Source organism: Zeus faber (genome assembly GCF_960531495.2).
Source record: "Zeus faber genome assembly, chromosome: 1".
NCBI classification, from domain to species: domain Eukaryota; kingdom Metazoa; phylum Chordata; class Actinopteri; order Zeiformes; family Zeidae; genus Zeus; species Zeus faber.
Genome location: NC_137193.1, coordinates 9,188,908 through 9,209,647, shown reverse-complemented (window position 1 = coordinate 9,209,647; position 20,740 = coordinate 9,188,908). Strand labels below are relative to the sequence as shown.

General features: G+C 46.6%; 1 protein-coding gene across 1 annotated transcript in view; it reads left to right on the top strand.

Moving 5' to 3' along the window:
• naaladl2 (N-acetylated alpha-linked acidic dipeptidase like 2) overlaps window positions 1-20,740 on the top strand; it is a gene marked incomplete at both ends in the record, with an annotated part of 245,690 nt that overhangs the window by 91,829 nt on the left and 133,121 nt on the right. The window contains one exon of the mRNA XM_080004472.1: window positions 17,626-17,756. Within this exon, the coding sequence (XP_079860598.1) occupies window positions 17,626-17,756 (131 nt within the window). The remainder of the gene's footprint in view (window positions 1-17,625; window positions 17,757-20,740) is intronic.

The window sequence follows — 20,740 nt, the reverse complement described above, 5'->3', positions numbered from 1 at the left end:
ATTAAGGGGCTGTTTCGCAAACACTGATTAGGCCTGATCTTGGAATAAATCCCACTTTTACTAACTGAAATGGCCTTTCTCTGTCATGGTTTAAAATAGTCTCAGATTGAGTCTCAGTCTTTTAGTCTAAAAAATTGGATTTCCAGAAGAAAGATTAGAGCAAATCTAGGTCTAAGTGGAGGCTTAAATGAATCCTGGCCATTGCCAGGTTTATCTTTGGATAAATGGAGACCAGACAGAAGAAGCTGACAGGCATTTTTTTATTCTGTATTAATTTCAGTCAGATTTTCTTCGTCCTGATTTAGATTAAACCCTGTCTGTAAAACTGCACCTTAATCCCCAAGTGCCTTGTCAATATCCATTTACTTTTTATTCTGTGATTGTTGGGTTTGCTGTGTTAGTTTCAGGGTATTTATTTTCACTCCACTGGAGTCAGTAACTTGACCCTGTGACCCATGAGAACCATTCAACAAGACTCCATATATTACCAAGGATGCATGGATACCAGCTGGGAAATCAACCAGTTTTTTTTCCTCTTAAAAAAATGTACTTCTTGAAAGTTGGATGTGTGTGAAGGGGTATATGGGGGTCTGTAGGATTATACTCTATGGGAATTCAGAGGAACTTGTCTTTTAAAAACAAAGGTCAGGTAAAAAATCTGGATCTCTGGACGACGTTTCTATGTTATTCTGACTCCAAAACTTGGAAGAAAAAACTAGAAGAAAACCAAATCTGATGAGATCAAGTTTATTGTGTATCGGAAAGAAAAATACAGCAGCAAACTCGGAGTTGGCTTCGCGAAACCAACTGAATTAAACATAGTTTTTTGTTCTTCGCTTTATAGTCGAGGAGCAGCTTGCTCATTTACATGTTCTGCCTTTTTCAGTGTCAGTATCTACTTTGAACAAATTGCAGATAGTAGTTTTGTCTTCATGCGTTCTGATGTAACTTTCCAGACAGCCAATCACAGCCTTCATCGTTTGAACACCCTCCCCTTTCTTGGAAGAGGGCGTTCACTATGATTCCTGGAACCCCTGTGTCTAACTTTCCAGACAGCTGCTCCTTTCCCAGGAAAGAGCTGACGCTACGATTTTTGCCTGCACCATATATGGGCATGTGACCTTGAGATGCTCCAACTGCATTTGTTCCTCCTGCTTTGGCTCCCTCTGCTGGTTTCATGATGTACTAGACTTTGGCTCCCTCTTGTTGTTTCATGAAAAATGAAATTAAAATGTTTTTTGATACACTTAATTTTGGTTTTCAACCATCGGTATAGCATGGAAAAGGTTATTTTTATGTGGGGTTACTCATTAGTATAATATGTGATAGGTTGTTTTCCATGTGGGGTTACTAATTAACCACAACAAACTTCATGAACTTGCACGAACACCTTCCAGACCTCTGATGGGTCTGCACACACACACACACACACACACACAGATAAGCCCCTATGGAGTCTACCTGTCCATGTATCAGTTAATGCTGGTGTCCAGTAATGGAAAGGCTTATTTACAGGCTGTAGAAAGTGCCCAGATATTGATCGATAGTTCTCGCTTTGCTGGGCACTCTTAGAGTGTGGAGGGATGATGGGAGTGCGGAAGGGGAGATATTGTTAAAATTTTAGAAAACTCGAACACCGGAAGTGGACGGAGTGTAGAGGAAGAGAGGGAGGAGGGAAGGGGCTGGAGAGGTTACATTTGGACACAGAGGACATATAGTTATCCATCCAACTATCTATCTATCTATCTATCTATCTATCTATCTATCTATCTATCTATCTAAATATTCTTAGATTTGGTCAAATGCATTATTGTCTTTGGGAAACCAGTTGACCAGGATGAATTCAACATTGTGCTAAAAACACTAAGATGTACTGAATTTTCTTGGGTTTGAATGTGGAAACATGAATGGGTGGCTCCCAAGGATTCAGTTGTTGCTCATTATGTGCAACAAAGCAACTGCTTAGTACAGTGGCTCTCAAAAGTTTTTCCATAATGTACCCTCTTTGAAATATTTATTTAGCCAAGTGCCCCCTACCAGCACAAAGAAATTGCTAATGTTTAATAATATATATATATATATATATATATATATATATATATATATATATATAAACACATAATTATCACCATTCACTGCATTCAAGGGCCTTTGCTTCACTCGTCACTTCAGTTTTGTGCACCCCACATGAGGGAGAGGGACAGTCTTTTAAACATATGGCGGATTTATTTTGTGTGTATCCGATTATTATTAATTATTTCTAGCCTTGAGTACTTGTGATATGATCTATAGATTGTGTTCAATTGAATATATTGTATATGCACCCAACACATGTAAGGGTAAGAGTGACTGGAAGTCTCCCGGTTACGCACAGAGCTTTAATTCATTTATATTATTTTATTTATTAAATTCGTAAATGGACGACAATAAAATACATGTAAAATAAAACAAAGGCAGTCTTTATTTGTTTTACAAATGGGGCATGAGGTCTAGGATGCCGCAGGAAGCAGAAATGAGTGTGTGGAGCAACATAGAAAGCAGTTTCACAACAAAATGAAACTCAATCACCGCCATTCCAGCAGACTGTGTCTGTGCTTTCCTTTCAGCACCACGGCTCTATATGGCAGTGAATGATTGCATTGAAAATAGGAATATTGGATATAACATGTGGTTTATCGAACTTGCATTTCCACTATTTTATTGAATTTATTATCATATAATTATTTTAGGAATTATGCAAAACTGTTTTTTTTTAAATTAACTGTTAAAAAAATCTCACATACCTGCTGGAGTACTCCAAAGTACCCCTAGGGGTACGCGTACACCCATTTGAGAAACACTGGCTTAGTATATGATCACTGTGGGAGTCTCTACCCACAGGTACTGGTTTGGGGAGGGAGACGGAGTCTTTCTGGCAATGGGATGCTGACATGGTGTGAGTATTATCAATAATTGTGAACAGAAAGGCTGGCTGGCAAAAACAAGAACATAAAACAACTGAGCATTAATCAGAGTCCGGTCTCTGCTCGCTTGTGGTCTGGTCCGCAGGCTTCCAGCATCTTGCACCATGTGATTCCCACTGCAAGACAAAACAATACATAAGAAGACTCTTCCAGCCGGGTCCGACCAATCAGCTGTAATGGTTACAGCCAGTGCTGTCACCTGCTAGCCTGTTCCTTTACCACGCCCCCTCGTCTGCCACAACCACATGTATAGCAATATGTTTATTTAAGAAAGCAGAGTTGTCGGGAGCTGATACAGTGGATGTCTATTAAGGCAAACGATGTTGATGACTGACGTGCGGCGGCATTCGTTTGTCTCTGTTCTTCAAACCCTCTCCTTGGGGAGTGTCATGTTGTATGTTGTACCTGTCAAATGAATTCATGAAATTCTTGAGAATGAAGTTGACTCCTGTATTCATGTATGTTTTGAGAAGCATCCACGATATGACATGACATTCTCAATTTGTTAAATGATACCTAAGGGCGGCTTGTTCAACTCCTACTCTTCGAGTTTACATACATCAACTTCACAATATGCACCCATCAATCTTGGAGTAACCTTTCCTGACACTGTACTTGGCTAATTGCTTTAAACACAAAAATTAGAATTGATTAGGTCTAAGTAGCTTATCAAGATGGGGTTTTTAAGTACTTGGAAAAGCCCCGGGCAAAAAATAAAATCGAGAGGAGGAAAACAACAGAGACTAACTTCCTCCGGCGTCTCTTCATGATCAGAGTGAAGCAGACCACCTTGTGAATTGTGTCATCCCACAATGCCTTTCTATGAAGGTTTTCCTGCATTTTAAAATAAAAAAGTGAATATACACAATCATTTTTTTAATTCCAAATTTGCTTTCGTCAGAGGAAATAGTCAAGTCAAGGCTTTTTATTCATTTATTATGGCTGTATTATAATCATTAATAATCATATTTAAGAATGCAGCTATTTGTATTTCCATTCTTTTTTTATTTCCCTTCTGTTTGTCCGCCTCCTGTATGTTCAGAAGATGTTTCATTGATCTATGGGCCATTGAATTTGTTCAGGGCAATGCAAAACCGTGAAACACCAGAATTCTTCACTATGAGTTTTTGTTTTGGGGCTAAAGGATGTGCTCGGCATGTTGTTAAACTCTGTTTTTATTCAACTGTACTGGAAAATTAAACCTAACATTAATCTCCAACCACCCTAACATGAGCCCCCAACCTTTTCCTGCACCTAATCTAACATTTTACTTCCACTAAACTTAGCTTTAACCCCCTTAAATGTAATTTCCACCGACACTAACTGTAACATAAATTCAACTTAATCACAACCTCTAATTGCACTTTCACTTTTTGCTGTTTTCCTTTACCAACCGATCCTAAAATAATTTTAGCTCCCTCAAACAACACAAAATCATTCAGACGTTGACCCAATCTGACAAACAGAGGGTTTTGCAAATGGTGAACAACAAATGACATAATATACAAGATAATGTGGTTTGAGCAGCCACACCTGACCTGAATCTAGGTAATTGGGGGCCCAGGATCAGAGTGGCTGCATACCTGTTGCTTCTTGGTTGGTCTAACGAGCAACAGGTAAAACCCCCATCCCCACACACACTCAGGAGAGAGGAGCCACTGTCATGACACATCTCCATCTGCGCCTGGGCTTATTCCAACTGGCCCTGGCTCTCTACAATAAACCTACAAGCCTGTTGTCTGTGTCTCTGTGCCAGAGGTCCATGAAAACGCCACTTGGATGGCCCGTGGTAGGCGACACTGCCACAGATACATTCTACAAATACTGAGTTGCTTTCCTGTCACAATCACTGTTGTGTTTTCTAAGTGTTCTCTCCATGTTCTATGATTGATGTGTTTTGCTCCCACCTTTCTGATCTCCCCAATAAAGCCCATTCATCCCCGCTCACCTCCCCACCAACCCAAAGTTGTAAGTGGACGCTTTTGAGAAAGTTATGGTGTGACCTGTCTGGGGACCAAGAAATGTCAAGAGCTGATTGTCTAGTCCGACTGGTGTAAACTCGAACCTTCACCTACACCAAACGTACCCTCATTCTCCCAATTAACCTAGTCTTGGCCACTCTCCGACCTTCAACCACATCAATCAGATCACTTTTTCTTCCTTTCAATACACTGTTTCACCGATTTAGACGTCCCATCCAGATCTTGCCTTGGCATAGTGCTATATATGACGCTGTGTTCTGGCTCACATGGCTTATGGCTTATATTGATTGATCAGATTGATGATTAAGAGAAGAAGATTGTTCGTATAAGTGAAATGAGTTAATACTGGCCTGCATTTCACAAAGGAGAGAAACCTTAATTGTCATTACAGAAAGTAGTGGAACAGGCTTTGCATTCAGTTTTTTGGTTGCTGGTGTTAGGGGGTATGCTGAGTGAACCCAGGTGCAGAGAACAAGGCAGAGGCGAGGTGGCAAAAATAGAGGATTACTCAAAACAAGTACAAAAACTGGGCAAAGTACAAAAACTGGGCAAAAACAAATAAGAAGTCTCGGGAGCTTGGAACAAGAGCGTTGTCATGAGGTTAGACAAACTCAAGACTGAGCGCCCGAGGACACAAACGACAGGGTCTAAATAGGGACGACCAAACGAGACAGGTGAAACATATCATCTAATGAGGCAGGGTAATCAGGAACAGAAATGGGTGAAGCAGAGCAACCTTGAAAAGGCAGTACTGGCGGTATCTAGTGGCTGATGCTGGTAGGACCCGGGCGAACCCTGACAGCTGGACCCCCCCGTCTAGGAACGGCTCCCGACATTCCTCCAGGGAGTGTCGGGTGGCGACGGCGGAAATCCTGGATCAGAGAGGGGTCCAGGATATCCCGGGCCGGAACCCAGGAGCGCTCCTCCGGCCCGTAACCCTCCCAGTCCACCAGGTATTGCAGGGCCCCGCGTACCCGGCGGGAGTCCAGGAGCCGGCGGACCGTGTAGGCGGGCTGACCGTCGATGATGCGAGGCGCCGGAGGAGGCCTCGTGGTGGGCGCCAAGGTGCTGGTGACCACCGGTCGGAGCCGCGACACGTGGAAGGTGGGGTTTATCCTCATGGACCTGGGGAGCAGAAGACGGTATGCGGCAGGATTGACCCGCCGCACGATCTTGAAGGGCCCAACATACCGTGGCGCGAGCTTGCGTGATTCCACCCGTAATGGAAGGTCCCTGGTGGACAGCCAGACCCTCTGGCCCGGACGGAGCATAGGCGCTGGTCTGCGCCGTCGGTTGGCCTGGATCTGCTGCTGCCGGGATGTCCTCAGCAGGGCCTGACGAGCCCTCTGCCAGGTCCGTCGGCACCGCTGGACGAACCGCTGGGCTGACGGCACTCCCACTTCCGCCTCCTGCTCCTGAAACAGGAGGTACATACCCGAACTGGCACTCAAACGGGGACATGCCAGTGGAAGAGCAGCGCAGAGTGTTGTGAGCGTATTCCGCCCACACTAGATGGTCGCTCCAGGAGGCAGGGTTGGAGGACACGAGGCACCTCAGTGTTGTCTCCAGGTCCTGGTTGACTCGCTCCGTCTGGCCATTGGATTGCGGGTGGAAACCGGAGGACAGGCTGACGGAGGCGCCGAGGAGCTGGTGGAATGCTTTCCAGAACCGGGATGCAAACTGCGGACCGCGGTCTGACACCACGTCCAGGGCCGGGCCGAACACCCTGAAAACGTGCTGCACCATGAGCTCAGCAGTCTCCAGAGCTGAGGGGAGCTTGGGCAGAGGAATAAAACGGCAAGCCTTGGAGAACCGGTCTACAACGACAAAGATGACAGTGTGGCCCCGAGATGGTGGAAGGCCGGTGATGAAGTCCACTGAGAGGTGTGACCAGGGCCGACTGGGGATGGGAAGGGGATGCAGCAGCCCCATGGGACGTGACCGGGGGTTCTTGTTCTGGGTGCAGATGGTGCAGGCAGCGACGAAGGACCGGACGTCCTGCTCCATGGTAGGCCACCAGAAACGCCTGCGGAGGAACTCGAGGGTCCTTGAGATCCCCGGGTGGCCAGTGAGGCGGGATGAATGCCCCCATTGCAGGACTTGTGATCGGACAGCCTTCGGGACAAACAGGTGACCCGGGGGCCCGTTGCCGGGATCCTCCTCCCTCCTTTGGGCCTGCCAGACCTGCGTCTCGATTCCCCAGCGGACCGGAGCCAAGATGCAGGAGCTCTGGAGAATGGGCTCGGGGAGTTCAACCAGCTCAGGAGGGTCAAACTGTCTGGAGAGAGCGTCGGGCTTGAGGTTCTTGGACCCGGGACGATACGACAGGATGAAGTTGAACCGATTGAAGAACAAGGCCCATCGGGCTTGACGGGAGTTGAGGCGTTTGGCCTCCTGAATGTATGTCAGGTTCTTGTGGTCGGTCCAGACGACAAATGGGTGTTGGGCCCTCTCCAGCCAGTGCCGCCACTCCTCCAACGCCAGTTTGACTGCCAGTAGCTCCCGGTTCCCTATGTCATAGTTCCGTTCCGCTGGGGTGAGGCGACGGGAGAAGAAAGCACATGGATGGAGCTTCCTGTCGTGAGTCCTTTGGGACAAAACGGCCCCCACTCCCACATCGGAAGCATCCACCTCCACCACGAAGGGTAGGGTAGGCTCTGGTGTGGCCAGGACAGGGGCAGCGGTGAACCGCATCTTGAGAGCCCTGAACGCCCCCTCAGCCTCCGCAGTCCAGACGAAGCGGGCTGTGGATGTCCTAGTGAGGGCGGTGAGGGGAGCTGCCACCGTGCTAAAACCCCGAATGAATCGCCTGTAAAAATTGGCAAACCCGAGGAAGCGCTGCACCTGTTTGACCGAGGTGGGTGGTGGCCAGTCCCGGACGGCCTCGGTCTTGGCAGGATCCATCTGGACGTGACCCTCGGTGATGACGAACCCCAGGAACTGAACGGTGGTGGCGTGGAACTCACTCTTCTCCAGCTTCACATAGAGGCCATTGGCGAGCAGGCGGTGAAGGACCTGTCTCACATGCTGTATGTGTTCGGGAAGGGTCCTGGAGAAGATGAGGATGTCATCGATGTAGACGAACACGGAGCGGTTGAGAAACTCACGGAGGACGTCGTTTACAAAGGCCTGGAAGACAGCGGGAGCATTGGCCAATCCAAAAGGCATGACCAGGTATTCATAATGGCAGGTTGGTGTGTTGAAGGCGGTCTTCCACTCATCCCCCTCGCGGACGCGGACGAGATTGTATGCATTTCGAAGATCGAGTTTTGTGAAGATGGTGGCGCCTTGCAGTTGCTCGAAAGATGTGGACATGAGAGGAAGGGGGTAGCGATTCTTGACCGTGATCTTGTTCAGACCACGGTAATCAATGCAGGGACGCAGGCCGCCATCCTTCTTACCCACGAAGAAAAACCCTGCGCCCGCCGGGGAGGTAGAAGGGCGGCTGAACCCTGAGGTGAGCGCCCCCCGGATGTACTCCTCCATGGCTGTAGTCTCAGGGGCAGAGAGAGAGAAGAGACGTCCTCGAGGAGGGCAGGTGCCAGGCAGAAGGTCGATGGCGCAGTCATAGGACCGATGGGGAGGAAGTGTGGCTGCCCGTCTCTTGCTGAAGACCTCCCTCAGATCGGCATACTCGTGGGGCACTCGTGAAAACTCGGGATGGATGGGACCTTGAATACAGACTGGAGCCAGGACACGTACAGGAACTCCGGAGTGGGCAGGGGCTTGGGAAGGGGCCCGAGCTTGGACACGGACTGGAGACTCGAGAGGGTGAGAAGACGGACTAGAACGAAGACAGGTGGTGTGGCAGGCAGGGCCCCATTCGGTGAGACGCCCAGAGGCCCAGTCCAGATGTGGGTTGTGACGGGCTAGCCATGGGTAGCCCAGGACCAGTGGAAACTCAGGAGAGTGGATGAGGTGGAGCTGGATTACCTCTGAATGTTTTCCCTCCAGTGACAGCCAAAGTGGGGCGGTGAGATGGCACACGCTACTGGAACCCAGTGGTCTTCCATCCAGGGCTGTCACCGTGAGAGGATGCTCTAGAGGTGCCAGAGGGAGCTTTAGGGCTTTTGCTAGCCCTACATCCAGGAAGCTTCCTGCAGCGCCGGAATCCACCATAGCTTGGAGGGAGTGATGTTGATCTCCCCAGGCGAGGGAGGCAGCCAGCAGGACCCTGGTCGCCTCGAGCTCGGGAGAGAAGGTTGGCCTCGTCGCAGTTCTCCCTACCCTGGACGAGAGTTGGCTTTTCCCGAGAGCTCAGGGCAGGAAGAACGGAAATGCCCCGGGATCCCACAGTACAAGCAGCAGCGCTCTCTCATCAGCCGGTCACGTTCGGATCGAGGGAGCCGTGTGCTGCCTACTTGCATCTGCTCCTCCCTTGATGCTGGAGGCGCGCTCGGGATAGCCAGGAGGTGCTCGGGAGGCCTCGTCCCCAGAGCCGCTCTGCGCGCTGGTATTGGTGAAGCGGGGAAAACGCGTTCCCCTTGTCTCTCCCGGAGGCGGTTGTCCACCCGAATCGCTGCATCGATGAGCGTGTCCGGGTCCTCCTGCGCCTCCCGGGATGCCAGCTCGTCCTTGACCCCCTTATTGAGGCCCTCCTGGAAGGCCGCGATGAGTGCCTCGCTGTTCCATCCAGACGCCAGGGCGAGGGTGCAGAATGTGATGGCGTAGTCCACCACGCTCTGTCCCCCCTGGCGGAGCCGGAGTAGCCGTGTCGACGCCTCCCTCCCACTGACTGAGTAGTCGAACACTCGGCGCATCTCCCCGGCAAAAGCCTGGTAGCTGGAGCAGGCCGGGGTTTGCCGATTCCAGATGGCTGTGGCCCAGGAGAGTGCTTTGTCGGTGAGTAGCGTGACCACGTATGCCACCTGTGAGCGCTGGGTGGGGAACTGTGACGGCTGGAGCTCGAAAGCCAGGGAGCATTGTGTCAGAAAGCCACGACAGCCCCCTGGGTTACCGTCGTACCTCTCTGGCGCCGGCAGTCGTGGTTCGCGGTGCTCTGGAGGACGCGGGTCCATGGGAGGCAGCGCTGGCGCAGGGGCCATAGGTGGAGCCTGTGCCTGGCTCTGCTGGACGGCCTGGGCGAGCGACTGAAGGGTGTCCAGGACTTGTTGGAGAACCTGCTCGTGTCGGCCAATCGCAGCCCCTTGGTTCGTCAAGGCCACCCGCAGGCTCTCCACCTCTGGAGGCTGGCTCTCTGCTGGGTCCGTGTTGTGGCTCAGTCTTGCTGTTAGGAGGTGTGCTGAGTGAACCCAGGTGCAGAGAACAAGGCAGAGGCGAGGTGGCAAAAATAGAGGTTTACTCAAAACAAGTACAAAAACTGGGCAAAAACAAATAAGAAGTCTCGGGAGCTTGGAACAAGAGCGTTGTCATGAGGTTAGACAAACTCAAGACTGAGCGCCCGAGGACACAAACGACAGGGTCTAAATAGGGACGACCAAACGAGACACAGGTGAAACATATCATCTAATGAGGCAGGGTAATCAGGAAAAGAAATAGGTGAAGCAAAGCAACCTTGAAAAGGCAGTACTGGCGGCATCTAGTGGCTGATGCTGGTAGGACCCGGGCGAACCCTGACAGCTGGGCTGTAGGCTGTAGGCCTTTGGGGGCCTATGGAGATTCAACTATAACTTCATACCTTACGCCTGGTTAAATAGAGCTCTGTGCATGTGATAATGATGTGCAAAGCAAGGCAGGAGATATTGAAGAGAAGCTGTGTCGTTGCAACGTTAGCTGAGGTACCTAACAAATGCTGAAGAGCTGGAGATTCAAGATTCAAGATTCAAGAGATTCAAGATTTTTATTTGTCACATACATATACATACTTCCATACATATATGCAGTGGAATGTAATGCAACGCACCCGGTGATAGCACACAATATGTCCTAGGAAAAAAATAAAAAAAATAAAATAAAATAAAAAGTAGAAAATTCCTTTCTAATAGACCGACTAACTGACTCCTAAAACGTAAAACAGTAAGTGGAATACTTATAGAATAAGATAAAAATATATAGAATAAAATACAATAAAAATAAATTGAAATAAAATGGAATAGCTAGAAGGAATATGCCTATGTATATACAGATATGTGCATTTAAAGTGGCATGTGAATTAAAGTGGCGTGTGAATGTGAATAGTGTGAGGTAGTGTTTGCGATAATACAGCACAGTATACAACAGTACGGCGCAGCAATACGGCATCACGAACAACCCTGAACAGCGACACAGTATGCGGTACAGTATGCTACATACAGTACAGTAGGTAGTGGAGCCTAGTGCATGGCTCAGTTAGGACCCCTGGTGAGGTCAGCGTTGACAGTTCTGATGGCTTGAGGGAAGAAACTCCGTCTCAGTCTCTCTGTTCTCGCTGCGTGACTGCGGAGGCGCTTGCCTGACCGCAGCAGCTGAAACAGTCCGTTGTTGGGGTGAGTTCTTATAAGTCCTCTGTGATGTGGACTCCCAGATATCTGAAGCTGCTCACCCTATCGACAGAAGTCCCATTAATCCACAAGGGCGCGTGCGTCCTCGATTGTGATCCACGCCTAAAGTCCACAATCAGCTCCTTGGTTTTGCTGACGTTCAGGTGGAGGCTGTTGTCCTGGCACCAGAGTGACAGGTCAGCCACCTCTTCGCGGCAGGCCTTCTCATCGCAGTCGGTGATCAGGCCCACGACCACGGTGTCGTCAGCAAACTTGATGATGGTGTTGGAGCTGGACCTGGCCACACAGTCATGTGTGTACAGGGAGTACAGTAGGGGGCTGAGGACGCAGCCCTGGGGGAGCTATTGTCATGTCCAGTACTGCATGAAAGATATTCCAGACTTTCATTCTGCTGCCCTGTTTTGTTGTTGTTGTTCGTTATTAGGTTGCAAAAGTGTTGGATCCCAAATTGAAATAGCTATTTTTACTAAAAGGTCAGACATTAATTCGCAAGTATGTACTAACAATGTGAATGCTATTGTTGGTGCCACTGCATGTTTAAAAAAAAAGTAAATGGTGAGTCAAATATCACCTCAGCAGATTGTATTTAAATTGTTCACTAAAAAGCAGCATCCGTTGCTTTCCAATCTTGTCAGCCTGAGGCCATTGTGCTGTGTTTTCATTCCATGAGAAATATGAGGAGCATTCCACACTGTTGTGAAGGTATTTACAAGTCATTATTTCATCAGTTTAGTTCAATTGAATAGACCAATATCGGTTGCGCTTCGATCCTCCCGTCTATTCTCTCTTCCCATATTTCCACTCCACCCCCTCCAATTTATCCTGACTCATCTCGTCTCCTTCCCCCCCTTTACTCTCCCACTTCCCCCCCTTGTGTCATCATGGTTAATTAATCATCTTCATGCGGTGGGATTCTGTGGTGACACTTTCTCTACAGCAAGCACCGAATGGAATCGACACGAGGGTTTGGATGTGGGAGTGGGGGTTGGGGGGCGGGCGGTTCCAAGGATGGGAATCGTGAGAGGGATTTTTCAAGGGCCGATAAACCAAGGTGTAGAGTGTAGATGAGCCATAAACTTTGGGACAAAGTATGGATCGCATGAGAAAGCAGTGGTGGGGGTGGTACGGGATATTTGATAATAATAATTATTGATAAGATAAATAATAATGGGTGAGAAGCAGACATTCTTGTGGTTAAGAGACATTTTACAACACTGCTGGCTGGGGGATCTTATTTTTCAGTAAATATGTTACATATTACTGGTAGTCGCATTACTCGGTTTATTCATTCAAATCCAAGTGAAAGACAGATCCAATTACTGAGATTTGGTCTTTGTCTCTTTTGGAATCTAGCAGAGTGATGTTTGCTGTTACCTTTCTGTCATTATTTTATTCTGGCCATGTGTGCTATATACAAATGCTTAGTTTTCTATGGCCACTGGAAAGTCAAATACCCAGTGGGTATTTTTTCAAATGTCAAAATATAATAGGTTGTAACCCAATTAATACATGCAGACAGTCATCGCATGGGAAGCATCATGGCAACATTTAATGTGGATATACACCATGCTTTCACTGTACTGTAGGCTAATACAGGTAAATTCAGTTCTCCAGAATAAGGCTGTTAAACAGGATGATTGTCCAATTGTCTGTAAAGATGGTGTTATCTTCTGTAACCCCACACAAATGATGGTCACACAGGAAAATAGTGAAAACAGATGTCTTTCCAACACAGCAGCATATCCCCTGCTTCACTGTGGACCTTGTTAAATTGGCTGGCAGACCCTCAATCGACATTATGCTAAGGTACTTAGAAATCTCACACAAGATGATCTGAAATATGACGAGAGACTAAATCCGAGGGTTATCGCTCCTGTAGGAGTTAAACACAAGAGTTCTTATTCTCAAGTGAAATGTATTCAGCTGTCGCAGCTTGTTTTCAGCCTTGGCATTGCAAGGCGACACTAGCACAGGGCTTGCTTTGTTCTGATTATGCTTCTTTTTTTTCTGCGAGACAGAAATCACATTATCATACCTAATGATCTTTAATGAATCAAGGCCGACAAGTCACTTGCTCTGGACTCAATTAATAAATGCAGTTACTAAAAGGCTCCAGAAAGACCCACGTTTTATTTCTTCCCGGTAATGACCCATATTCCTTTGCATTGGATAATGATGGGACAGAATAATCAGGCATCACACAGCATATGCATGGCATGTATCCGCATGCACACCTGCGTGTGCGTGTTCACCGAGTCTACGTAGGCCTCCTAGCATGTGTACACACATGAACCCAATCTTCAGAGACTACACTTCACTTCGGCCAAACTCATTATCTCTGGATCAGATCTGCCATATTGTCTGTGATCTTTCAAACACTGTTCTTCATTCTCCACTTGTTTGAATCAAACGCAAGGATTGTTAGCATCAAAACCCTGAGTAAGTCGGATCCGTTATGGGAGAGAACGTGTGCTGAAATGCTGATCTAGTTGTAGTTGATCATGCTGGTAGCAATAAGAAAAAGAATCTTAATTCGTCACGTGACACACCGCACTACAACACATGCATATATACACGCACACACACACGCTTTTTTTGGAGAGTGGCCAGTGAAATGTGGCCTCTGCATTTCTCCCATCCTGGCTTGTCCTTCCTCCGGGGGGCAGCCAGGAGCAGTGGGCAGCATTCGTCAACACGCCCGGGGACCTTGTACCAGGTGTTCATCGCTGGTCAGACGATGGTGATGTGTGCATGTTTTTGGTGGTTGTTAGGTGCATGTTTTTACTGATGTTAGGTGGAGGAAACCCCATGTGAGCAGGGAGAGAACATGTAAACTCCACACAGAAAGGCTCCTTTTTGGGAGATAACCTGCCAGAGCACGGTGCCAAAAGCGCCCCAGGCGAGAATCGAACCCAGGACCTTCTTGCTGTGAGGCAGCAGTGCAATGCACTGCCCGTTCATGTGTTTTTTGTATGCTTGTTTGAACATTTTGGTTCAAATAGTCAGTGGGTAGGTGCAATTAGTCCTTCCATATGTAAACACGGATGTGAACAGGGCTCTCATGGCCAAAAAAGACCTTCAGCTTTGCAAATGTAATAACACACATGCGTGCGTATGCGCAGGGTATACGTGAGTATACCCTGTGCATGTCAAAACCCCCCAAAGAACAGTTCCTGCCTCCTAATGAGGACTAATGGAACCGAGTCTCTTATTGGTCCAATGATGCCGCATGTGTAAAAGTCCGCTATTAGCAGTCAGTCTGGCAGGCAGGAGAGATTGACTCACAGAGGAAGGAGGACGAAAGGGAGAGAGGGAGATGCAGAGGACAGGGGGATTACAGAGAGGGGGAATGGAGAGCTGTAGTGCAAGAGAGATAGAGTAAGCACAAATACACACACAGATACTGTATGGCGGTTGACGACTATTTATCCTGGAGGGCTTAAATGCTCAAAGGGACATACATACATTCTGGAAGCCGCATAGGAATCTTGAGATGGGGGTTCAACTAGGATGATGAGGCCTGGCTTCCCTGTGGCAATTACTGAAAAAGACCAAATAAACAAACATTAGTCCCCTCATTGTGCTCCATGGTCCAATTTGTTTTATGAGGATTTTTTTCGATGTGGTATCTTCTTTAATAAACAGTACACTGTGTAAAGCGACAGGAAAGAAAGAGAGGGAGGGAGAGAGAGAGAAAGAGAGAGAGAGAGAGAGAGAGGGAGAGAGAAAGACAGAGAGAGAGAGAGAGAGAGAGAGAGGGGATGTGACAGGCAAAACATTGGTCATAAGTTATGTTTGAGCGCCACACCACTTCTTCTGTTTGAGCCATTTAAGTGCAATATTCCAGAGAAAACAGCTTCCACCGGCTCTGTGATAGTGTTGTGTCGTTCGCGAAGGATTCAAATCTTTTGGGTGAATTGGGGGATTGACTCACTTGTGAGTCTATCCTGTGAACAAATCAGTGATTTGATTGGTCTAGTTGAATGCGTGTCTCCATGATGTATTCATGAGATTAGAACAGTGCTTAGACCACTGGCTTTAGAGCTATTGGATTATCTGAAATCTGAATGAGAATGTGTTAATTGGGGCGATTAGATTTTAGGAATTTGTCTAAGTAAAAGACTGAGCATCAGTCTGGATTTATTTGCCCAGGAAATAAACAGCAAAATAAATCACATGATATCTATGATATCTAGGTTTCCGATCATCAGTATTCCCCAAATATCTGTAATTTGCCATTTGAAAGGGACAATCTTTCTGGGTCATAAAGCATGTGCCGTGCTTTACGAGGGCCGCCTAGACTTTGAGAGAGAATATGCTCCTCATCCCTCTGACACCCACAGTAAGACAATGATCTGGAAGATCAAACCAATTTAACAGTTGGAGCTGGCCAAGAGAGCAGACAAAGCCATCTCTGACCTTTGTCTCCTGAACCCCAGCCATTATGGCTGGGGTTCAGGAGGATCAGGATCAGTGAACTGGCCGTTTGGCCCAGGAGATTTACATGACCTGAACCTTTTATCCTAAAAAGGAGATCAGACTGAAAATGTATCATTTTTCCTTAGGTGACAGGTGTGCAAAGAATCATACCACTCCCGACTTTGGGAGATGTATAATAACAAAGTTATATGTTTTGGCTGTCTTTCCATTTGCTGAGCTTGGACACCCCTTGCAGCCACCATTGGTGTTACTCCAAGCCCAGATTTCAACCTTATACATAATATTCATCCTCTTCCATTTCAAAGATTCATTTTGCGTGCAATTTTATGCGTGCAGTTAAAAGACATGGACGATATTCCTTCTTGCATCCCTCTCATTTGTCGAATGTGTTGTCAGATTCTTATATTCCAAAGACGTATTTAGGTGTGCCATTTTGTCTTCTTTTATTTCAAGATGTAGTTGACAAACACAAACAAAATTCAGAGATTAATGATTGTGAATGATGTGTTGTAAGATTCATTTTATAGAATTTGGTTTTGAACACCTCACAACAAAGAGGAATGACGCCCGCCTCTACGGCAAACTAATAGAGAGCCTCACGAGAATTCCCCAACCAATGGGAAACCTCTCACTATCCCTCGACCAATGGCCATTGAAGGAAGTCACGTCCGGATATTAAAACCCTGGAACACGACCGCTCGTTATTTCTCTCACGACCATGACTGTTACTTGAAGGGACCTCCCTTCTATCTATCTGGTGCAATTGCACTCCGCCTGTCTTCCTCTTTGTTCTTTTGAAACCTGGTTTTCCGAACCACAGCCATGTCGCACAGACCCTCAGATTTCATCGTACCTTGAAAGCCTTTCCTCCATTTTACCTCCCCTTAAACCTGGCTGGAGAACCACCGTTTAAAGATCCCTCCTTCTGACTCGAATAACCATTTTCGACGAAGTCGCTTTTAATGTGTTGAATGAAAGCACCAAATTCCACGAGACAGCCTACGAGAGCAGGGCGTTGTTGGCACCGTGCTCCGGCGAGTTATCTCCCAAATAGAAGCCTTTTTGTGTCGAGTTTGCATGTTCTCCCCGTGCTCACATGGGGTTTCCTCCACCTAACGTCAGTAAGGACCCCCACCAAAAACATGCACACATCACCATTGTCCAACCAGCGATGGACACCTGGTACCAGGTTGGCCAATGCTGCCCACTGCTCCTGGCTGCCCTCCCGGAGGAAGGACAAGCCAGGATGGGTGAAATGCAGAGGCCACATTTCACTGGCCACCACCCAAAAAAGCATGTGCGTGTATGTATATATATATATATATATGCATGTGTTGTAGTGTGGTGTGTCGTGTGACCAATAAAGATTCTTCTTCTGTTCGCTAAGGCGGTGTACGATGCACCAAATAACAAATGCCTGCGATCTGAAGGCCTCTCTGCACCATCTCTCTGTCTCCACCGTCTCTTTGAAACGCGGGATCTTGATCAAGAGATCAACATAATAGACATGAATCAGAATAGGGGGCCAAGACCTGTATATTAAATGGAACCTGTGAAGAGTCAGACTGTTTTGTTCTACACAATGTACATTTCAAGTCTGTTTTGAAACTTGCAATACTGTGGTGTGATTCCTGATTGGAAGATTTGATTAAATGTATTGATCCATACGGTCTATTTCCCTTTTTCTCTCTCATACTCTCTCTTTCCCCCCCCCTCTCTCTCTCTCTCTCTCTCTCTCTCTCTCTCTCTCTCTCTCTCTCTCTCTCTCTCTGTCTGTCTCTCTCAAGGCGGTGCACCCAGAGAGGCAGTGGGCAGCCTGACATCTCTGCTCGTCCAGCCAATCTCTGCATCCCTTGCCAAGAGGCTGCTGTCCTCCCCTTCCACTGACCGGGGAGACGGCTGCACCCCTTTAGCTGCCCCTTCCACTGCGGGTAACTAATGCACTGCGGGTGGCGTCCTTGTCAATTTTTTTTTGTTATACTGTTGTGACTATTTTCTCTCTGACAGGCCAGAGCTCAACCTACTTCAGAGCACCGTCTAAAGCTTGAAATGCATTTTGCATCTTGCCATGATTTTTGGTTAGAACTAACCCTAACATCATCATCAACCTTTCCCAGCAGTAAACGGTGTATAATATACACCGTTACTGTATATAATATAATAATATAATATACATATAATAATATAATATACAACCCATATTATTGGTTGCCCATCCAGCAGGCGAGGTGCAGATGGAGCTTGAGCATGCTGGCACCCGTGGACTAGGCGCTACAGGCTTGGGCAGGGGCTCATGAAACACAGGGTGGACTAGAAACATGTTATCTATATTTGTGACTAGAGACTTATACCTACAGGCTTTTGTGCTATTTACTGCTTTTCGAGCAAGAGTTTACCAGAGTTGAGCTGGTAAGCAGCTATTCAGGTAATGGGAGGAGAGTCCTTCATCTGATGAGACTGTAGGATGATGCAATGGCCCTTTCTTACCAATGTTTCAACTTTGTTTCCAAGAAGTGATTGTTTTTCTCCATCATTAGTTCTATGTCATGCCTTATGTCTGTAATTTTTGTTTGCTATGGCGATGTGCCAACCAGCACCGTGAGATTAAAGAACCCTCACAAGTATCGTATAGTTTTGTTTGAGTGCTGTTTGGAAACCTTTATTACCTCTTATTTCACTGTCACAAAGTGTAATTGGTTTGTCAGAATTGTATCACGCAAGCCGCTAAACCTTGGTTCATTTGAGATCAACAACTACTTTAAAGTTCGCGGAGAATATTTCGGGATTTCCCTTAACCTCCAATTTAGGGACAATGGAGGCCTGTGATGGGATTATTCTTGATACTTAGGGGTATCAAGCGTCCAACCCCTCGATACTTAGCCCTATTGTTTTGGTTAATGAAAAACTGATGTCAGTGGTGTGTGGATGTCATGGATCCATCACAGACAAGATGGATAAAATGTGTATTTGGGGCAGTCCCAACATGCCCTCGTCTAGGTTTGATTCAGATCAGACCATTATTGTGTAATAATTTGGTAAAAAACTGTACTTGTTATAATCTGCACAACACGCCCGCATACGCGAATGACAGCTCGCAGAGGTCACAAGATAGTATTGCAGTCTATTGATTGGTCAACAACCGGGTCCGCACCAAGATGGGCGCTCGTGTAGATGGGACTAAAGTCAGACTCTAATGGATGTCATGGATTTGACGAACCCACGCACAATCTGAACAAGATGTGTATTCGAGGCTGTTCCAACATTCCGTTCTTTGAGTTTCATCCAAATCGGTTCAGTATTGTGGAAGAAATTCGTGATCAACAATCAACCACCTCACCAAGACCTCACCAACCACTTTGCCTTTATTTTAAGAAACTATGTTAGGATTTGGCCTTTTTCAGCCCTAATGCTAATGCTAATCGTAATAATCGAATCTACCATTCACATAGCTTCTTCTATGGGAAGATTGAATAGCTCCTGAATATATTTAATTTATATATGCAATATATTCATTTTCACGTTAGTTCACATAGTTCATACAGTATATAAACACAAATGCTATAGAATATACGTACATCTATATTATTTTGTCCAGGTATTGTATTTCTCAGAGATTTTCTGTCTTCTGTCATATTCCCCTCTCATCAGCGGCTCTATTTGACGTGACCCCCTCACCCAAGGCCATCGCACTTCATTAAAAAGGGGGTTGAATAACTGTAGTGTAAACAGGAAGGGGACTATTAACAAGTACTCTGACTGCGAGTCCTTGTTAATATTTTTAGAACAGGCCCACTCCTCCTTTGCGGGGGGAGGAACATCTACCAAGACTTTCCATTGTAATGCCTGCTGCTTCCTCTGCCGCTCTCGCTGCCACTCCAGGCAGCCCCGATTGGTGCCCCCAGAATGTTATTCGGGTCTCCAGGAGCTTACCGGTTCTTTCTGGTCCATATTCAAGCTTCAGCCCTCTTCTCTCCAAACTGAACAATCACAAGTGGCGTATATTTTATCTGCTACGTTCGCTACGCACAGGGGCGGATTCACAAAAGAATTGCGCGGCTTTTGTGGCCGCTAAACCGGTGCAAATATTCTCAAAAGCATGTGTCTAATTCACAAAGCGCCCGCAAACGGTGAAATACACCGCTAACCGCGTTGCCACACAAATAGCATTTCGGTGCTGTTTTGCGCATATTTAAATTATTCATACATTTGGTGCAAGATTGGCCCCTTTCTCTGCAAATGAGCATTGTTGCAAAAAGCGTCCAATTCACAAACACCAGCGCAAATAGCCACATGCAGTAAGAGTGTTACTTTCACTGTCTGCCGAGAGCTGGTGGTAATTGCGCGAGACCAAAAAATAAGGCAGTGCTGCGCTATTGTCTTCAGAGAGTTGGTGAAACTGAAGCACATTTATAAGGGGTATCACGCCCAGACTTTCCTGTGATCTGTAAATTATATTTTGACATTATTATTATTTTTATATTTCTTATTACTGTCACGACATCTGTTGGTAGCAGAAAGGGTAGCAGTCCATGGTTTTGGAAATGCACTTGCAAAGCAACTTGTTGAAACTTTGGGTAAGTTTTTGTACAAATAAGGCTTAACAAACGCTGACAAAAATGATTCTATAATTGCTATTAAACTAAGCCAAGAAAAGATATCGCTAGGTTCAAGATTAAGCTTAGATATAAAAAAATAAACAAAAGTTATAGGAAAAAGTGGTCAAAATTGCCATTGAACCACAGATGGCATTGAACCTCAGAACCATGGTCAGCGCCGCAGGCCGCAGCCTCGGGTGCTGCGGCCCGGAACTTGCTACAGTAAAATATATAAAATCAAATATTAAGATTCAGTGAGAACTAGACTTTCTTAAGTCAAACTTTAAATATGTACACATTTTATTTCTGCAATAATTTAA